The sequence below is a fragment of the Ptiloglossa arizonensis genome, chromosome 10, assembly GCF_051014685.1.
Source record: "Ptiloglossa arizonensis isolate GNS036 chromosome 10, iyPtiAriz1_principal, whole genome shotgun sequence".
NCBI lineage: Eukaryota > Metazoa > Arthropoda > Insecta > Hymenoptera > Colletidae > Ptiloglossa > Ptiloglossa arizonensis.
The window spans coordinates 7,807,373-7,829,400 of record NC_135057.1 but is presented as its reverse complement, the minus strand read 5'-3'; the positions used below and the strand labels follow the sequence as shown (position 1 = coordinate 7,829,400).

General features: G+C 42.1%; 1 protein-coding gene across 5 annotated transcripts in view; it reads left to right on the top strand.

Moving 5' to 3' along the window:
• The window catches only part of LOC143151865 (dystrophin, isoforms A/C/F/G/H), a 741,778-nt gene that overhangs the window by 586,621 nt on the left and 133,129 nt on the right, over positions 1-22,028 (top strand). For all 5 annotated transcript variants that reach the window (XM_076321330.1, XM_076321326.1, XM_076321329.1 and 2 more), the window contains one exon: positions 3,321-3,493. In XM_076321330.1, the coding sequence (XP_076177445.1) occupies positions 3,321-3,493 (173 nt within the window). The remainder of the gene's footprint in view (positions 1-3,320; positions 3,494-22,028) is intronic.

Here is a 22,028-nt window from a genome sequence, read left to right as displayed (position 1 = left end):
CTTACTACTCCCAAACAATAGAACTCATAATTACATTATCGAATGATAATTGTACGAGACAACCCTTACCTCGCTCGATCCCAAATCGCCTCTCGCGGTGAATACGCGATTTTCAAGCGTCGATGCTTCTCCATCGAGGTAGAAAAAGACACGTGAAAAATAAAGAACAAAGGAGACAGAGGGTGGAAGGACTCCGTCGTTCGGGGCACACCATCGATAACGCGCATTTGCGTAATTGCGCCGCCGGCAACCGCGATAAGAAGCACGGGAGCATCGACGAACGACGAAAAACGCTTTTCGTTTCGCGCTTTTTCCGGACCATCTAGCGGTTGAATTTTCTCTAAACGCTTCCTTCCCACCGACGTCCCTGTTCTAGCCATTGGGTCACTTCACAGGCACTCATTAACCCGGAAAATCTAATCTGCATCGAAAGTGCACTTTTAAGACGGGGCTTCGTTTTCACCGATCCTCGCTGGGATCGATCGGTATCGCGCGATCTAGACGACTGATTGGCACCCTCCACGGGGGATTATTTTCCCCGATGGGTTTTCTCTTTTCGTTCCTAGAGAAATTGAACGACACACCGACGACACGAGAGAACATTCGCGTGGAAGATTTTAATTTCTCTCGACGAATAAATTTCGATTCGTTCTTTCTTAGTAGATCGGATTTACCAAACAACGAGAATACACTACGAGATGAACTCGTATCGTGCATTTCGAATAAATGTACAATGTTAAACGATAGATTATGTTCTCACGCAGTGTTTTCTTCATTCCAAAGCGAGTATAATTATCGAATCGTGTACTCAATATTCACACCGAAAGCTGTATCTTCCGTATACAAATTTCATCTTTATCGCTTCGCCAGAAAAATTTCGTTAAAATTGCTTCGAACTTACTCGTAGATACCATAGAATCGAGAAATCGACGTAACGACAGTAGGCGATAGAATCGAACTCATATATGAAAACAATTTTGAAATCTACCCAATATTTAGATCCTAATGGTTCGTTGTGCAATTTGTCCTCCGGTTCAGACCATTGTCGTCGAATCAACGTCGATGACCAACGGAATCAAAAATCTCTTCCTCCATCCGTGAAGAATTCACCGGCAGTGGCGCATGCTGTTGCGTTTGAATTCGTTTGGCGATAAATCCAACGTCAACCATCAAACTTCATCGTCCGCGACGTAGATACCCGCTGTACCAATTAAACGTCACCGATTCGCACTTTCGACGAGCACTTCGACGAAAAGCATTTTGATGGATCCATCGACGGTTTCGGGGCCAGGTTCCTTGCACCGTTGCACGCCACAATATTTTCCCTCTATTTTCGCTCGTTTTTTTCATCAAACCGTAGCGAAACCTGTATCGTAAATCGCAGATCGTTGCTTCGGTGGTTTCACATGTACTCCGTGAAACACGAGAAACGTAAGAAAGAATTTAGACAAGAATATCTACTATCTAATCGCTTCGATGAATCCTGTCCCGTACTGAACTCCGATATTTACGATACGTTCTACGATTCTTGTCGAAAAAGTATGGAAAAAATACTCTTCGCCGTGAAGAAATATTTTCCAAAATTAAGAAACGTTTTGTGAAACCTCGTTCCTTGAAAAACGTTATCCAGAGGTTCATTTCGTTGCACCGGTCTATCCGATAATCTTGTTTACCTCTGATAACCGTATCGTTCGAATAAACATTTCAAGTTTTATGTATTTTTTGTACGTTACCCTTTTTCTTTTCTTTTTCGTTCTTTTGTACAAAGAGGATCTAATTTTTACCAGGAAATAACGTTGTATTATACATTTTCAAAAATTACAATGGTATAAAAATTCCAGGGATACAAAATCGATATCGTTGGAACGGTGAGAGAATGCTTGAAAATTGCACAACGTTTTCGGAGCAGCTTTGTACATTTTGGAGAGTTATTTATGGGAATATTCGCGCGATATTTGAATTCTTTTGGCTAATGGAAATGTCTCGCGAAAGAAAATGAACCGACTTGAGACGAATATTTCTTAATTCGCTTGTATCGACCTCGATTTATTTTCATTGGCGGCCGACGCCGCCACGCAAATGCTGGACCCGCCGCAACGTTGTACATGGAAACGCGGCATAAATCACTTCCAACCCAAGCGTTCGCCGCAATTCACGTCATCGTGATGACGAAACACCGTGAATGTTCTCTCACCGCCTAACTGAAAAGTAGCCGCGTGTTTCCCGCGGAGAAAATACCCGGGAAAATGTTACACAAATTCTTGAGATTCTCGGTGGAAAATATTTCCAGAAAAGACGAGATCGATAATGCCTCGTGCTCCGACGATCTTAAAAATGCTGTTAAGTACCCCGTAAATATTTCCCTTCGATGGCTACACGATCGACATGGAAACGAAATTTTGAAAGACACGGTCCATTTTTTTTTTTTAACTATGGAATTCGTACAGAATGTACCATGTCGCCCCTATTAGAATCAAGAGAAGTGGTTTTTATAAAAAATTCATAAGGTTTTATCAACCAATTCGAATATGCTATATCGAATCATAATTTAAACTTCTGGTATTGGTAAATTGTAAATTGAAATTCTTCAATGAGAAAAATTCTTTTCATTCGCAAATTAGAATTAAACTCTTCCTCATAATTACTATTTGGAATCACTACTTTCGCAAGCTGACCCTAATCCAAATAATTGTATTTTCCAAATGTAAATTGATAAAAATTACAAACAATCTATACGTTGTATTCGTTCGAAGAACCAAAAATCATCCTAGATTTAAGCCACAAAATACTAGAATTACCAAAGCTCTTCTTTCTTTCCAAAGTTTCTCGAACCTCGGATAATACTAACCATACAATGACCATACACTGACATTGAATCTAAACACAGATTCAGTATGTAAACCACCCTAGTAATCTTTCTATACGCGTTCTCTGTTACCGCACAATAAAGAAATTACGTTCCTTCCATACATCGAAAAATAACAGAAAAGAAATGATACGAAAATTAACAAAAACTTTTCAAAGTTACTCGGTAACTATGATTCCTTTTACATTGCCAAAGGAAAGTATCTAATCAAGAAAAATTCTTATCGAAAGAATGCCAATGTGTAGCTAGCCTACTCTAGCCACCATCTGTTCCAAGATTTTGATATTCACAGCAACACGACAATAAGTCACTAATCTATACTAATAAGTCTCGTTACGCTCCGTTACCCTAGTCTCGAAAAGATGACCAAAATGTACCAAAGTACACATCCAATATTCTCTTTTATCTGCTTGCTCTCTGAAATTCACCCGAATCCCTTAATTTTCTGTTACAGGACCTCCAATCGGAAATCGAAACACACCGGGACGTGTACGCGTCCCTAAACGGCACGGGACGTAAGCTGTTGAGCTCCCTGGCCAGCCAGGATGACGCCGTCATGCTGCAACGACGGCTGGACGAGATGAACCAGAGATGGCATCACTTGAAAGCGAAGAGTATGGCGATACGGTGAGTGACGACCATCGTTCTTTCTGTCCGTAACTCTGTTGGTGGTTCGTGTCTCTGCTCCTTCTCTCCTCTCGTTTTTTTTTTTTTTTTATTTTTTTCAACCAATTAGCGTTCGCGGTGAGAACGATGACAGGTGGAACGCTGAAGTTTTCAGCTCCCGTGAGTGGTAACAGGTGTGCCGTTCCGAGACAGTTCTATTTTGCGTACGCGCGAGAACGTGGCCAGCGAATAGTGGCTGAAGAGAATTCAGGGTACAGGGAACGGGTGGTGGTACGAATTACGTGGATAAGTTTAAGCAGGATTTCAAACGGACCTTGAACGGGGAGGAAAGTTTCCGAATCAAAGGAAAATAGAAAAATTCAACGAAAGAGAAAATTTTCATTTCGAAACAACGCCCTGTTGCGAGTCACCCTTTTTCGAAAAGTTTCCTTCGCTCGATTGCAAACGATCGATTATTTTAACGTTCTACATCTTTTAAATGCAAACGATAGCTAACGTTTTCGAGTTCCAGAATGAAGACAAATAAGAAATTTCAACGTGAAAGAAAATTTTTATTTCGAAATGAAGTTTCGTTTCGCCACATTGTGGTGAATACTTCCTTTTCAGAAATTTTCTTCCACAATTAAAAACGATCGGTTCTCTTCCACGAACAATTATCCTTTAAACGTAACGTTCGTTGCTGTCACGTGTGTATATATATATATGTTTGTTTTCTCCTCGTTCAATTTTGGTCGAATCCTTTAATACACGGCGCCGGTGTTAAAAATGTCCGACAGAAATGCACTTGAAATTCTCGCAAGAGCGATTTCGTGATAAAAACTCGGTGTGGGGAATCAAAACATTTTTTTTTCCTTTTTTTTTTTTCACTGGGGCGTCCGTTCATTTCCGAAAACCTGATTTCGGATTCCATTTCGCGTGTCCGGATCGATTTATTAATCCGTTGCATATTTGAAAAACACATTAAGCCTGTGTCAGCCGAATTCGCGCCGAAGGATGGTCGATTTACGAAAATCGGGGGTAAAGGGTGGGGAGGGAGGAAAATGTCACCGGCGTTACGAGCTTCCGCACGGGGGAATAGTAACTTTTAACGCGAGAGGAATTCTAAATGAAACTCGTACACAACGTTTTGCCCGCGGGGGAAAAAAATAAAGATAACGCCGAACGTATATCTCCGACATTAACAAAATGCTCGGGCATTTTAACGTTCTACATCTTTTAAATGCAAACGATAGCTAACGTTTTCGTAGAACGTTTATAGTTTGTATCGTACGATCGTGAAAATTATCAGGTCAGAGCTTCGTTCCGAATAATGAATTACAAATTCGGTAGAAAATGATCTGTTAAGGTAGCTACCGTTCTCCGAGAATAATAAACGAAAATAATTTTCGTCGTCCGGGACGTGTTCCGAGAACACGAAAAATGAAAGAGATTATATATTCCATAGTGTGAAATAGTGTGCCGTAAATTAAATAGAATTTGTTTCAAACGTATACGGTAAAATTAAATGTGCAACGAACGGTGTATAAATGGTGAAAAGAAGGTTGAAAGAGGACTCACGTGTCTGGGGAAAGCGAGGTACTGAGAAATTATTCTCTTGGTAACATCGGCAGACCAATGGCTTTTGTCACGCGAACAATTCCAAAGATTTCCAAGCCAGGGGGCGGAGCTGGGGGTGTGCACACGCAGTAGGTTAACTATGAACCCAGAAATTCTCAGCGCGCCATTCTCCTTTGATAGCGTAGCAGTTATGCGTCGCGGTAATACCCTTCGTAAGCAGAAATTGTTGCCCGCGAAAATAGAGAGCCCTGAAAGAGAAACGAGAAACCTTTGACGGGAGGGTGGGCGGAGCTCCATCTTCCTATTGATGATTCCTGATAAAACCACGCGGGATTTCTCATGAAACTTTGACTCGGAATTGACGAAGCAGCTTTGACCACGGCGCATTGGGAATCTCCACTGTGATCGTATGCAGCTGTGTCGGTGGATTATCGAGACACATATTCAATGATGATATTTCAATATTCAATCGATATCGTCGAATGGACGGTTGTACCTAATTCCGTCCTTTGATGGATCAACGTTTCGCTACTTAAATAATAATTTAATCGTCGATTCATACTAATGCTAATGACTTTTCATTTGTACGAAATAGATATAACGATCCTAGCAACGTCCAAAGTCGTTGAACCGGAGTTTAACGATTTCCAGGTCACGTGGTTCGACACTGACCAAACGTTCGACGCTATACTTTTATTCAATTCGGAAACGGTGACTCCCAACTCGCGTGATTCGACACTAGTGACACCCAATGGGCGTAACGCGAACCCACGATTCGTGTAACGTGACTCCCGACTCGCGTAACTCGACACCGATGACTCCCAACTCGCGTAATCCGATACCGGTGACTCCTAGTTCGTGTAATTTGACACCCACAACTTCCAAGTCGCGTAATATGATACTGATGACTCCCGTCTGACGTAATTCAATAATGGTGACCCCCATTCGTGCAATTCGACAACTCCCAACTCGATTAGATACTTTTGACTCCCAACTAGTGCAATTCGACACCAGACGCCCAACCGATGTAACTTGTTATCGGTGATCTCGGAGATGACTTTTGAATCGCGTGATCTAATATCGACGACGTTAAAATTGGTTTTCAGTATTAACACAGAAACCCGGTCCAAGTATCCGAGAACCTGCGTATTCGATGTACCCTTCAATCGTTAGAAAAGTACAAGGGTGAATTTTCGACATCGAAACTTCTCGATAAAGTTTCACCGACTAGGGAGCTTAACTACCCATAGTTTGACAATTCTTATTTTGGCCGGTGTTCGCCGTGAAAAACGATAACTGAGAACGTTGCTCAGTTTTCGAAATTCGCGGATGAAAAATTACCAAGCTGCTCTTTCAGCGTTTGCGTTGAAAAACTCCATTCATCTTTCAATTCTCGAAGGAAGATGAAAAGGGAGCATTGCTAGTTCTTTGAAATTCCCGGATGAAAAATTACCACGGTGACCTGAAACACAGAGGGAAAAAGAGCGACAGTGAGAGAGCAAGAGAGAATTCTGAAGTCAGTGTTCCTCTCGTTTCGCTTAATCGATTCCCCATTTGCCCTTTACGTAAAGACCGTTGAAAAAAAAAACACGGACCGAACGAAAGGAGTCTGGGTTCAGCGATCGATTTGCATCGGTGCAGTTTATAATAAATCTTTTCGAGATTCTCTTGCGGAAAGTTTCGCAAATCCGCGGAAACAACTTTGTCTGCGAGCAGAGAAATCTTTACCTCGACGACCATCGAATTCTATATGCCCACGGATTACCCTGTGGCCATATTGAAATTTTTATCCGTGGAAATTGCGAATTCTTGTTTCCATCGCGTACGCACGAATCGTGTGCAGTTTCATCGAGGTTTCTTTCACTGTCTGGGAATAAAAAGATTCGGTACGTCTCGACACTGGTAGCTCCCAACTCGTGTAAACCGACAACGATGACTCCAAACTCGTGTAATTCGATACCAATGACTTCCAATTTGTGCAATCCGTCACCGATGACTTCCGACTCGTGTAATTCGACACCACCGACTCCCAACTGGGGTGACTTCGATACTAAATTGACACCGACGATTTTAAATTCCTGTAATTTAATACCGGTGACTCCCAAATGGTGTAATTTGACACCAACGACTCCCAATTGGCGTAATTTGACACCAACTACTCCCAATTTGGTGTAATTTGACACCAACGAGCCCTGACTCGTGCAAATCGACTCTGGTGACTCCCAACTTCTGCAATTAGATACCCGTGACTCCCAACTGGTGTAATTCATCCCCGAGGACCACCGACTCGTGCGATCCGATACAGACGACTCCCGTCTCTCGTTTAATCCCACGAATCGGAGTCAGTTTATAATAAATCGTTTCGAAATTTTCTCAAGGAATAACTCCGTTCGAAATTTCACGGCGTTACGGATTACTCCGGCGGCCATATTGAAATTTTTATCCGTGGAAATTGCGAATTCTTGTTTCCCCCGCGTGCCCGCTGCTTTATCGGAATTCCTCTCGCGGTCGGTGAATAAAATGGTTCTTGCGGTACGTTTGGGAACGGAAAGCGGCTCGATTACACGGCAGCTCTTATATTTTCGGAAGGACTCCGACGGAAATCCTGACGACGCTTCCTGCGACCGCGCGTAATCGGATTCTCCTGTGGGAACTTTATAGCGACGTTAATTCCAGACTTCGACCGGAGGTAAACTTCAGTCGGCGGCGAACTATGCGGATCCGCGGCGGGTGAAACTCTGACGGAAATTTCGCGACCGGAAGTTAAACGCTTTGACGGTGACCAAACCTAACGGGAAATTTCAGACAGATTCTGCGTGTCTCTATCGTGGCTTTTCGTCGAATATTTTCCCGCGTGTGGTTATCAATGAAATTAGTCGATCGTTTCTCGAACGCCGAAAACGATTCCGTCCCACTGTGACGGAGTATATATTTTTTTAAAAACTACACCGCTTCGCACTTGGCGCCGTGAACCGATTATTTTTTTTTTTTTTTAACACAACTATTGCACGAATTCGCATTGTACATTCCCGCTTCGAAAACGAGGAGGTTTCTATGAAAAAAAAAATCGAACAATGATGGTAATCGAGATATTTATGAGCGAGAAATGAAAAATGAGAAACCCGGTACGAACGCGTCGTAATTTTCACCAAAAACGTGTTTCGTAAAATAAAAATCTAATAATATCACAAGTAAAGAATCGCTCATCGAATTTTTTTTTTCTATTTGTGGTAACCAGTGAAACTGGTCGATCATTTTTCGGAAACTGCGAACGAAATTCCTATCTGCGCGGTTTGTGTCCCGGTTCGCGTTTCGGTTCCATCGGTGGAGTTTTAATAAAGATTCGACTCCTGTTTGGACAGATGTAACGGTCTGTTTTCGCATCGAGAGAACTGGCTGTCTCCTCGCTGTCATAATATACGGGGTTTCCACGGGCACGAAACTGCTTTGCAAACGTTTATATTATATTAGAGAATGCCCCGGAGTTCCTTATTGATATCTAGACTGTGTACTCTCAAGGGATATTAGACGATGCAAAGAGGGCCCCGGTTTAATAAACCTTCGGTGACATAAAGTTCCAGTAAAGGACGGTATCCTCTAGGAATTTGTCTCGTAAATACAGGAAGTTTCATCGCGGTCGCTTTAATCCTGCATCTCCTGCGTAAAAGGAGATCGCGCAAACGCGAGACAGAGAAAAGAACTATCCCTCGACTGTAACTCAAACATTTAACGAGTTCACAACCCAAAAGTAACACTCTCTTTTTTATTCCCAATAATATTTTACAAATCATCGAACCCTGTTCGTATGTATCTTTCTTTTGAATGAAAACCTATCCTCCGAGTTAATCGACTAAAACAATCTTTCCCCAATTCGTCGAACTATTCTTCGAACTAAATAACGGTCAGATAACTCACCGTAATCGTATTTTCTATATCCACCTAGAAGTAAACGATAAGTCGAAACCTCTAATAAATAGCCTGCTCAACGACGACTCGGTCGGTCCCTATTAAATTTAAAAAAAGAAAACGTAGAAATAAAATCGATTTTCTTTTTTCACCTCTCGAGCGGGCAGACCCCTCAACGTATTCGACTCGACGAGGAAGCTAAATGACGTACTTCGATTAAGAACCAGCGGTCTATCTTCCAACGAGGACACTTTTCCACGTTGACGGTCTCGATCGCACAAAATTCTGCCCCGCGATTCCGATAACGGGACCAACCCTCTCCCGAGGAATTAATTTCAATCCTCCTCCTCCTACTACCGCTACTCCTACCCCCGAAAGCTCAAAGTGTTCGCAGAAAGGGTTTGGGAATCGTTCCGTCGTTCGCGGAAGGACTCGAAAATTTAAGTAGCGGCGATAAAGCGAAGTCAGCACCGGGTTAACCCGGACAGAGTCGAGCAATCAGTCTCCATTAATTAGTCCGAGGCTTCGAGCTAGCTCGCGGAGCTTGATTACCGGAAGCGTATTCGCACAGGGGTAGCGATGCAACGACGAAGCCTGCGGAATCGGAAGCGCCCGGTGTCGTCTCCTCGTCTCTCCCTGGTCTCTCCCTGGTCTCTCCCCGTCTCTCCCCGTCTCTCCCCCGCCTTGTTCTCTTGTACCGCCCCATGATCGTCGGTTTTTTCCCCTATTCGGTCCCCTTTGTCTTTTTCGTCTCTCTGAACGTCGGCCATATTTATCAGTGGTAACCAATTCTCTCTCCCAACCGTCCGCGAATCGCCCTAGCGATTTAGCCGCAATCAGGCCACACAAATACCGCTGGAAATGCTGATCCCGATAATTCGACCGACGATCGTTTCTGGCACCGGTTTCAACGCGGTCGGGAACACCGATACGACCAATATGTTATATCACTGGCGAAAGTTTCGAACAAGCTCGGTAACAGGGGGATAGCTTCGACGTTCTAGCAAGAGGCATGCTACCCTCTCGCCTTTGTTCGGGCTCTCGCAGATCGAAATTGGTTTTTTTTTTAAGAGAACGTCACGATGGATTCGATGCTGGATAAAATATCCTGGCCTTTCGTTTTTAATCACCTTCGTTCCCGGTCACTACCACGGTAATGATCGTATTCCCCGTGAGAACGATGCATTGGATTTTGTTGCACTCCAACGATACGGTTGATGGTTTCTAGGTAGTGTGCACGACCGGATCGCCTTCGTTACGAGAGAAACGTCGAGGAATATTCTTGCAAAGGGTTGCTCTCTCTCTTTCGAGAAAATTTCACATTCGTTAATGTCGAGCGAACGTTTCGTTTATCGTTCAACGTTTTCGGTGTTTCGAGTTTACGTATCGGGTCCTGTTGGAAGAAGAAGCGTGTTTCTAAAGCTACGAAGAACATTACGTATAAATATAGAAAGTTACGAGCGACAGAAGAAGACCGTTATACAGTGAAAGTTTCATTAATTCTTGAAATACGAACTCTCCCGTCTGCGCCGAGCGCAAATCGATGAATAACGACCATTTGATTTCCATTTAAAGAATAGTTTAGCTTAATTTCGACGCCTCTACGGCAACAGCTTTCATTCGCAGATGTCCTAACGTTTTTGCTCGCGCAACAGCTGCCCGCCGCTGTTTGCCGTACGAATTACACAATCCTTTACCTCTCTTGTAGCGAAACTCGAGTATTTCGAGGAGGTTTACCAGAGAGAGGGAGAGAGAGAGAGTCGAGGTAAACTACGTCGTTGCGAACAAACAAAGAATCGGTTCCTTGGAGTTTTTTCGTAAACTCGACAGAACAGTGTTCAACCTTGAATTAGTACGTTACAAGTACATCGTATTAACAGTAAGGCCAAAATAATGGTCTCCACGATCGCGGTACGGATTTATGAAATTTTCAACTACAAAATCATCGAACGAGTAAATTTCGATGGAACGTGAAGGCTCACGATGTAGACTCTTCGGTTGCAAATTCAATGCAACCTTTTAGTTACGCAAACAACCGAAAACTTGGTAATACATTAAGAACCTTTCAATTTGGTAAAAATTCGGAGCAAAATTGCAACCGAATATCTACATTAAGCAGCTTTCAATTTATTAAAAAAACTCGAGCAAAAAAAGCGAACGAACATCTACGTGAGCACGCTTCATTCTGATAAAAAATTCGAAGGAAAAAAGTGAAGATTTTATATTTCTAGATGGGATGTAGTTTTTTTTAACGAATGTATCCAATTAAATATTTCGCTTCTCGGAATATTTTTTTGCTAAATTAAACGTAGATACTTACTCATGAGCTATAACTTTACGTTTATTACACTCTTTCATCGTCTATTGTATCTTCTAAGATTTATAACAATTGAATCCTTCGTGTCCAAACCTGCATTATTTCCTTTCTTCGAACGTTTATCGCTCCCTTTCGACGCAAATGACATTGCAATCGAAATACAATTAGAAAAAAACAACTCACTACTTCTTCATCGATGCATTCACTCTCTTCGAAGTAAAAATCTCAAGAAGAATGTTCATCCTAACACCAAATTTTCTGTTTACGTTTCGTTCGGTTGGTTCGTAAATTTTCCTCGAGGCAAGTAATTCTCGCTCCAACACCTAACGGAGGGAGACTTTTCCAACAGGGTAGGAGGATTAAAAACGTTCTCAATTTCAATTATCGAGCCATAAATTCCGCGTCTCGTTACCTACCATCGGTCCATACCGCGTTCCCTCGTATCTGGGATCGAGACAGCAAAGAAAAGAGCAACGACCCCCTTCGGGGTCTCCGAAACAAATTACATCCGCGCGGTACGGTAGAAACTTCGCCATGGCGGGAACGCGACAATCAAAATCGTAGCGGAAACTTTGCACGCTGGCCGGAGATTTATCGCTCGGGCCGCGACCACGGTCGAGATAAAAATCGAAAGGGGGGTACCGACTTTCGTTGCGCGCACATCCGGCGGATTTCGCGCAAACAAGATACCGGTAGCGGGTAAAATCAATAGCAGTGGCAATTAGTTACCGTGGCATGCACGCGAAAAGGGCAGGTGCTGTATCCGGCGGTCGGATACGCGGACCTTTCGGACTTGTTCAACATCCGGCTGTCGTATTTTTTCGTTTTTTCAACCCCTGTGACCGGTTTGAAAAAAGTCCGCGAAACTCGAATCGCGACCACCCTCCTCCCAGAGGAGAATTCGAGAATCCGTGGACCGCGATCGAGCGCCGGTTTATTCAATTGTTTTCAGAGACGGTGTCGTGAATTTACCCGCGAGCGTGAAAATAATTAACGTCGAAACGTTCGTTCGGGAGAATATAGGGCGGCAGTTAAAAAGCCCACTATCGAGTAATTGATTATTATTCTTGAGAAATGAAACGCGTTCCGGTGTCCACGCACCGCTGGAAAATATACTTCGGATATATGTATGTCCGCGCGAAACGAAACGGTTCGCAACTCCGTGGTCGTTTCGTCGGATAAATGGGAAATAAAATAACAATGTATTTTATGGAAATCCAGCCGAGAACTGTTCGCGCGAGATGTATACAATGAAATGCTTTCGAGCACCGTGTGTGTTCCATTTCTTTAACATTCGTTGCGAAGCAGGAGACAATTATGAAACTAAATTTGAAACGAAGTATATAGATGCGTGAAACGCATTGGTCAAACGCGCTAAATGTATATCGGAATTAATTCAGCGAGGAGATGAAAGAGATGAAAGCTATAATAGTATTGAATAAATTAATTTATCGGGGGAAACGTACCTTCGATACTGAGATCTAGGATGGTATCGAGGAGAAGAAAGATTAACGAAAAATTATGTATACGTACGAACGAGTAAATGAAAGGATACGTACACGTTGGTAAAAAAGGAAATGGAAGGTAACTCAAAATTCAAACCCCGCGGGGTAACGTCTGCAGGAATGAAAGAAACGGAAAATAAATTACACAAACTTTTCGTTCTCTGTGTATCACTTTAACTCGGGTTTTAATCAGAAGCCACACCGTTCGCGCATATTATTTAATTTTGCAGTTTCGTGCAGGAAACGATACAGTTCCGTTAATAATTCATGTATTTTGATCAAATTCCTCGTCACATTTCCAAGTCGGAACAAGTATTATGTAAAATCGAGACACGAAGAGAATGTAGAATATAAAAAAGAATCGAAAAACATACGTAACCTGCACAGAACCAAATCCCTGCTTCGAATTTCATAACGTGGCCAACGCGTCGTTGTGTACTTTTGCACGAAATACACACACACGCGCGCGTTATTTCAGCACAAGGAGGTTAAAATAAATATTTCTTCGTATTGTACACCGAGCGCGGAGAACTTCCGTCTCGTTTTCCAACGATTCGCGCGTCAAGTTCGCGGTGAAACTCGAATATTACACCGCGGCGCGAATCGTCGCCCAAGAAGCGAGGAGGCTAAATTAAAAGTCGGGAACTTTCCCGCCGGATGAGGGCCGCGAAGGGGTGACTGCCTCCTTCCGCAAACATGGAGACATACAGGAAGTCGTGGTAGAGGACGATCCGCAAAGACGGCTGTCGGCTGGTAGCATGAATCGGGAGGAATAATTAAAGACTCCCTACCAGACCGTATCGCGCGTGTGCCACGACGCCATTACTCGCGGAACGATTAGCGCACTCGCGCGTTCGCGTACGCGAGAGTGTCACGCGTGGAGCATCGAACGGAACGGTGGAATCATCGAAACTACCGAACACGCGCAAACCCGCGCAAACGTGCACACGGACACGCTCAAACACCCTCGAACGTTTCCAGACGCGCTCGAACCCCCCCAGACCCGCTCGAACCGTCTCAAACGCGCTCAAACAGTCTCAAACGTTCTCAAACCTGCTCGAACGTACGCACACGCACCTGCACATCGACGCCAAGACCCGTGGTGCTTCGTAGCTTCGCGTTTACGCCGCGATTCCCTGGAAAAAGACTTCAAAGACCGCGCCACGCTCGCTGGGTTTCCTTTAATGCCCTCCTGGCCCGCTCTCGTCGTGGAAATTGTTCTCGCGTGGAAGCGCCGCGACTTTTTCCGGAAGGTCGAGACCGCTCCACCGGAAGCAATCGTTCAAGGCTTCGTTACCAGCGACCGTTCTCCAACCCCCTCGATCCCGCCCACTCGCACCGATCTCGCTGCAGCTGTAATCGAGTTACGAGTACGCGTTTGTTGCATTCTTCGCAAACAATGGCCAACCGGTGAACTTGAAGAGTAGTGGGGGAAGATGTGGTGAGAGAGGGGGGCACACGTGGATGAAGACCGGTTTTACGATAAGATCGGCGTTTTCCAGGGAGGCTTGCACTAGTTATGAATGACAGCTCTGCTTTGAAAACAAAGTGAAACGATCTTGGAAAGGGGATTTCGCGAGACAGAGAGTTACAAGGGTGGGGGAAACGTGACGTCGGCGAATGGTGGAAATATTTTGAAACGATAAATGATTATTGTGGTTTTGTCGTACGGGAAATTATATATTCGATCGACAGAGACGGATGAGTTGCGGTAGTTTTGAGACGCGTTGCTTAGGTACTGTTTCGATCGAAGAAAACGCGGTTCAAGGTCTTCGGGGATATCGAGTAACAGTACCGTTCAAAAGTTTCCGGATGCTTGACCGAAACGCTTCATGGTCTGTAACTTCGTGAAAAATAGTCGCAGGATACTCTTCGTGGGGTCATTTTAAAAGTTGAATCCTCTGCTTTCGTGCCTCTAAGTTGAATTTCGGGAAAAATTCTCTTGCTTTGAAAAACGAATGAAAAAATGAAGACGGTTTTCTCAAAAAAAACATTCCAAATTAACGATTGAAATTAATCTTTGTAACTTTCACGCAGTTCAAATGACGTTTTAAATTAATAATTGCTATTTTGGATGTTTAATTAACATTCATGCGTTGTTGTTCTATATTCTGGATAGTCATTCTATCGATGTAATGTTAGAGGTAGTTTTTATGAGTGGAATTTAATTCTTTGAAGTTCGTTTCGAACGTGTTTTTAAATTTGTACGAGTAACGATTACATATAAAAAAAGAACTAAAAAATACAAGAGATAATTGCCGCTATTCGTAGACCGATTTTTCGTCGAAATCAATTTCTTTTTATTGCTAGTATCACGTACACCTACGTATACCCTCGTTCACTATAGCCGCTACTTTCTGTCTACCTTTTCGTCCATTTCGTTTACTAACGGTCTGGATAAAAGGATCTTCAACAATTGCGGTCTTCTCGGGTCGACTTGAGCGTTTTGTCCGAAGTGTAATTTCCTAAGGTAGAAGAGAACTTTTTCACGGTGTATTCCACTAATGATTTGGAAATTCCTGTTCCCACAGCTATTTCCTTTACGGAATAATCCTCCCTCGATAAAGTCACTACTTCAAACGTTTCTCTCCCGTTAATTTCTTTAACTTTCGACACGCGATAAACGCGCAAGATTTCCACACTCTCGTTTCACAATTCCGTACATTATATCGCGTAACAAAATATACAGACAAACACGATATAAACGGAAACCCGAATGAAAACGTTCAGCTCTTTGTGTATTTAAAGAAGTGAAAAAGCTGTCTGTATCAAAATGAACGTATAACATCGAATAAACGCGGCACACGTTTTCGGTAAATGAAGTGCGATAAATGAGTAAATTAATTATACAAACGGCAAATACTCGAATCCCAATGGATCAAGAGAAATTAATTAAACCGAGTCAATAATTGTACAACGATATTTTTAACGTAAAAAGATTTTTTAAATACACGCGATCGAGATAGAATAGAATCGGACCTGAAACGTCAAATCTCTTTTTTATCTACTCGTTCGTAAAATGGTAAATTGATAAGATTTTTATCGAATAAATTGTAAGAATACTCGCGATCTATGGATTTTTCGATTCCAACTAACCATATTTCGAGGTTGAGTTTTGTGGAACAATCTCGTACGAAAACTCGCATAATTTTAATCCACGTGTTCGTGCAAGATTATTTCATTCGTACCGTAGGTCGCAATCCTTGCATTATCTTTCACGAACCCCGTGACATTCGATCCTCGTCCCTGTTTTTAATATTCCGTATGAATTTTAAGATAGCGTTCTCAATTTCCCGTTAAAGTCGTAGCAATACGCTTGCTTCAACGTGTCCGTGTTACGCTTTGCCACGAACCAAGGATAATGAAACATTTTCCAAGGAATATTTTGACAGCTTCGCATTGCTGCCTCGGAAACTTCCGCAATTCTACTTATTCGGTGAACTGTGTCTCTCCGCTCGTTCGCGTTTACCGAGCAGGTTTATAGCATTGGAAATACATGGTGTCCATAAAATTAATGTCTATCTTCGTGATCGACAGGATAATTTATATCGAACTCGTTCGTAAAATGGTAAACTGATAACATTTTTATCGAGGAAATTGTACGAATACTTGCGATACCGATTCGAGAACAATAAAGATAAATTTCGATTCTAAAAAAACGAATTTAAGAGAACAGAGATCACGTACGAACCGTGATAAATTGAATTTGAGCAATAAGACAAGAGCAATTTAAAAAAAGAAATACACACCTTGATCTCGAGTCGAAAAGGAAATGTAACAATCAACCTATACGATACGAAGTTTGTAGAACTTAAAACACGAGGACAATATTAATAAAAATAAATGTAGAAGAAACATTATTTCAAATTCTAATCTATCGATGCTAAGGGTAACTATCAAGTTAATTATCGAATAATTAAGACATCCGGGTAACCATCATTAGTATCCCTGCACAGCACGTTTCGCAAGTCTTTAAATCACCATTCTTGCTGAATTCTTTACTAATTGTTTCATCGACACCCTGTAACCCCGCGAAACGATCCCGATCGCAGCGTTCTTATTTATTCCACGAACCAAAAGAGAGAGAGTGTATTAATCACACGCGGATCCAATTTACAAACAGTATGGAAGGCACGGAAAGAGACCGGGAGAGTTCGTTACGGTTCGCAATCTATGGATCTTTCGATTCCAACGAACCATATTCGCCGGGACAGTTAAAATACAACGCGCAGTATCTGGAAGATCCTATCTACGCCGTAGCAACAAAAAAAAAGAGAAAACAAAAAATAGAAAAACAGAGAAACACGACAAAAAAAAACCTGTCCACTCGCGCGCGTTCAATTATATATAAATCGCGGGACCGCGAACGAATCGTCGAAAAATGGAAAAAAGTCGAAAGGGGGGTGGGGCTACACGGGGGGTCCCCTCCCCCCGACTATTGAATTCGTCGAATATCGAAGATGCACGGATTCCCGCGAAAATGGTAGCAGCGAACAACGATAAACGAAAGAGTCGCGGATAGTTGATTCGTCGCCGTGCCAGCCGAACCGGAAGTGACGTGTAGATAATCGGGGGGATCGTGATGAATCACCGTGGGGCCCTTATCAGTCGTTTCTGTGCATCGTCGTTCTTTTACCGTCGTTTCGCGAACACACCGAAATCTGTCACGTACAGCGCTTTTCCAGCCCGAATCGGCCAACACACCCCACCTCGTACCTTTTCCAACCCCGATCGGGGTGAATCGAAGTTATTTTTACGTGACGTCGACCAACGTGCAAAGCGAAGACATAGAAACGTGGCTGCAAACAGGAGAGACGAATGACCGGTCGTCGTGGTGGGATATTTGTTGAGATTCGACCCCCTCGCTAAACCCCCCTCGACTTGTTTTAGAGAAGGTGCACAACGAGGAATTCTCTCTTTGGAAATTTTTTGGCGAATTGTTCGAAATGATAGGTTGCTGGATAAGATTTCTCGTTCGATAAGAAATTAGAGGTGTTAGGTTCGTCGTTTTATTTTTCGAAAGATGGTACACCACTGTTCGATGAACGTGTGTGAAGTTTTAGGAACGTCCGTCGACTAATAGTATTTTTCAGGTGTCATAGTATTTTTTTTTACAGTGGAAGAAATGACAATATTTATTGAAATAAAATCTAGTATGTCTCGAAACGATTACGGTCGGTACTCGATTGTGAGAAATCAAATGGTCGATTATTGTACCATAGGTGTCTTTTCGAGTAGATGAGAATTTTAGTCCTGTGACATTTGTATTTAGTTTAGTAAAATTGTTTGGGATGTATCGTAAGGTGTACGATTATTGTACGGTAGGGATCTTTTCTATGATTATTGGGATGAGAATTTTAATTCAATGATATCTGTATTTACTTTGAGAATTGTTTGGAATTATATTATAAGGGGTGTGATTATTATGTTTCCTGCAGTTTTACGAGGACACGTATGTTTTATATACGTGAACATATTTTTACGAAAAATGTGAAAAATATTGTACGAAATATTCACTTTTAATATATCTACGAAACATTTATTTTATACGTTCCGAACAGTTAGGAAAAATTATTAAGTATCCCCATTCTTTTCAGTCTCAGAGAGGGTGTTCTCCCTTAAGTCAAGGTTATTGATTTATTGATGTACCCGATGGTATATAAATTTTCAATGAATATTTCCAATATTTGCTGACGTTGCTACGTACGTCTGTGTTTAAGATCAAAATATCTCGAGAAATTATTTTTTTACGGAGATATTGAAAATATTGGAAATATTCCATTTATTAAAGTATTTAGCTACTTTGAATTTTGAGCTTGAAATAGTCGAAGAAAGAATAAATTGCAGCTGATTTGTTGGTAGAAAAGGAAATCCGTTCTCGTAGGTGTCTCTGATAAATTAAACGTATCTATTCTTTTCATAAGTACATTCCGTAAATAATTTTAAACCGATCACAGAAATAAAAATCTTTTTCTGACACGTGATACGGAACACTGGGTAAATATATAATCTGCGTCAAATATTTTTGGAACCATTATCGAAAATCAGTACCAATAAACCGAAAAATCCGTTTCACCACTCTTCTATAAAAAAAGAAATGCAAGTCCATTGTACGCATCAATTTACGATGAAGAGAACAGGAACAAAACAGAGCATTCAAACAGCTTTTCAGGGCACCGAATGCCGGGCATATTATATACTCGTGCTAACTTCGATCATCAATACTAATGAACCGAAATTTTCATCGCTGTACGAGTCATTGTAAAGAGGTAAAAAAAAAAAAAATGCAAATCCATTGTACCCACCACTTTGTGAGAGAAAAGAGTACAATATACAAACACGGGAACGAAAAAGCGTACAAACAGCTTTGTAGGGCACAGAATGTCGAGCATATACTACGTCCCCAGGTGATTCTGGATGAACGATACTAATGAATTGAAATTTCCCTCGCTCCACGAGTCATTTCAAAGAAATTAAAAAGTGCAAATCCATCGTATCGATCGATTCGTGAAAATACACGAGCAAAACGAAGTACGCAAATAGCTTTTCAGAGCACAGAATGTCAATCGCATTATGTTTTCGAGCAATACCAATAAATCAAAATTTGCCTCGTTCCAAGAGCAATTTTAATAAAAATCCCCCAAAAAATACAAATTTCTTGTATCTACCAATAAAGAAAGAATACAGAATCTAAATCTAGAAACATGACAATAATATACGTAATGCTTCATAGTATCCAAAATATCGATAAATACATTAATTTATCGATCATGAAATATCTCTAGAGTATCACGAACGAGCAATACTAACGAATAGAAATTTCTTTCGCTCGTCGTTTACGAAAACGAACAGATACGAATCCATTCTATCCATCGATGAACGAATACCGTGGAATCTAAACATAGAAACAAAAGAAACTATACTTACGGCTTCGAGGGACGCACGACGTCACGTGTATTACGTTCTCGAAGTATCCTGCAACCGTGTTACCGATTCACCGAAATCAACCTGTCGCTCATACCCCGAAGCTTCTTCCTTCCTTCCGGTCTCCAAGTAGTCGTAACTCATTACGCGACTCCCGCACTACGTGTTCCCAACAGTGTATCGGATGCGCGATAGCGCCACGAGCTTAAAGTATGATAAGGTGTGGCTTAACGTTAATCTCCGGAAGAGCTGTCGGTTTTCCCGCGGCGGAGCTGGCGCGTCCATGGCCGCTAAATGTACGCCTTCTCCTTGCCTAAGCGTATCCGCGTATTCACGACGTCTATATTCTCAGGCATTACGTCCCGTTCGTAGCCAGATGCGACCCAACCGGCTTACTCGCTCGTCCCGTGTCCTTACGAGTCCCGGTCTGCATCGACACTGAGTGCCCGTGCTTGTCAGTCAACTCGACATCCGTACAAAATTTATCCAGTCGTGAAATAATGCAATAGAACACACCCCGACTTTATCGGAGCGATACGATTTTCTGCGTCGAGTGGAATCGACGTCTTCGGTGACGGATCTCTTAACGATCCTCCATTTTGGAAACGAAACTCCATTCACTCGAATTGATTTAAATTTTGTCTCTGCGTTGTTAACCCTTTGCACTCGAAGCTTCTCTGTTATCAGGAACTAGCACCTCGATGAAATCCTTCGAATTGTGTAATTAATTCAAAACGGAACATTTTCGTTTCAAAGTTTCATACATATGTTTACATCTTGCAAGAAAGGAGTAATTGAATTTTAATTTCAATTCCAAGCTACGATTGTTTTCCGAATTGGAGAATGTACACCGAATTGAGTGACGATCGAGGAAAGGGTTGGTACTCGATCGACGATATTGAGTCAGGAATATATTAATTTGGTGACAGGGACTACAAATTTCAGACTACAACATTAGGAACTCTTAGTCTGTCTGTTATTATCATCTCGTAAATACGTATTATCGTAGAAATTATCCAAGAAGAAGGCTCTCGTAGATAATGCTCCAAAGGCTACGATAAAAATGTTTCGTTCTTATTAATCACTGTTTGGAGTTCGATTAATCGACGATATAATATCCAACTCGATACTTCTTCGTTAGCAAAGATTCACGATTTACTGTCCCGTCGTCTATCTCGAAACAATTCGATGCACCGGATCGCAAATCAGCTCGGTAACGACCGACATTTTTCACCCTACGAATAGTCGCGGACCACCCTCCCTTTCTCATCGTATACACGGATTTCCAGGGATTACACTCTCAGACGTTACATTCTCTTAGAATTATGTACGAGCCGCAGTTTACTTAGCCAGTCTAAATCCTGGCGCGTGTGTACAAGACCCATCGCGTTGGGGGTGTTGTAAGGGGGTAAAGGAGAGCGCGAACAAACGAGAGGGATTCTGGAACTGTTCGCGTCCGATTTATTGCGCGCATTCGACTAGGGTGTTTCCTTAATAAATCTCCTATATTAATTCCAATTTAAAGCACTCGTTATTCCAAACAGAACCGTAACTCATCGCGGTAAGCGTTTAATCGAACTCCCGGTCGGAGTCATTCGGGGAAAAGCATTCTCCCAGTTCCGGTCGGCGGTAAGCGTTTAATCTGCATAGATTAATTCGATCTGTAATCAAATCTGACCGCCGATGAATTGGACGGTCTCTTCTGGACCGACGTCGATTTCAAATTATCGGTGTATCGTTAGATTGCACCCCTCGTAATTATATTTGCCAGCTCGATAACAGTCTCAAATTAACTCTTTAGCTCTTAGAGAAAGGAAGAGTGTACGTGTACGTTTCGAATATATTTGCGCTGGTTTTTTTTTTGAAAAACCTGGTTAACGAACATTTAGAATATACAATTTTAATCTTCCCATCAAACCTATCTGAAGTCATTTCGATACCAGTACAATATTCCCTAAAATAAATATACATATGTAAAAGATAATTTCCATAAAAATAGAAGACTGCTCCAAATTGTTAAGCATTTTAATACGAAAGAGTATAATATTCGATAAAATAAATATACCCGTATAAAAGATAATTTCCATAAAAATAGAGAAGTGCTCCAAATGGTTAAGCACCAACGTTTAGAAGATTTGCGCGAGTAAAGTTCGTGCAGAAACCAACGAAAAAAAGGTCTCGAGAACACGGGATAGGATTCCCCCTGCTCGACGCGGTATTCCGCGAAAAATCGGTGGAAAGAGGAATCGAGAAGCGATCGAGTACAAACCATCTCCGCGATCGGGGCGAATTCGTGCTCGATGGAACGCGCTGGTGCACGGGGGGC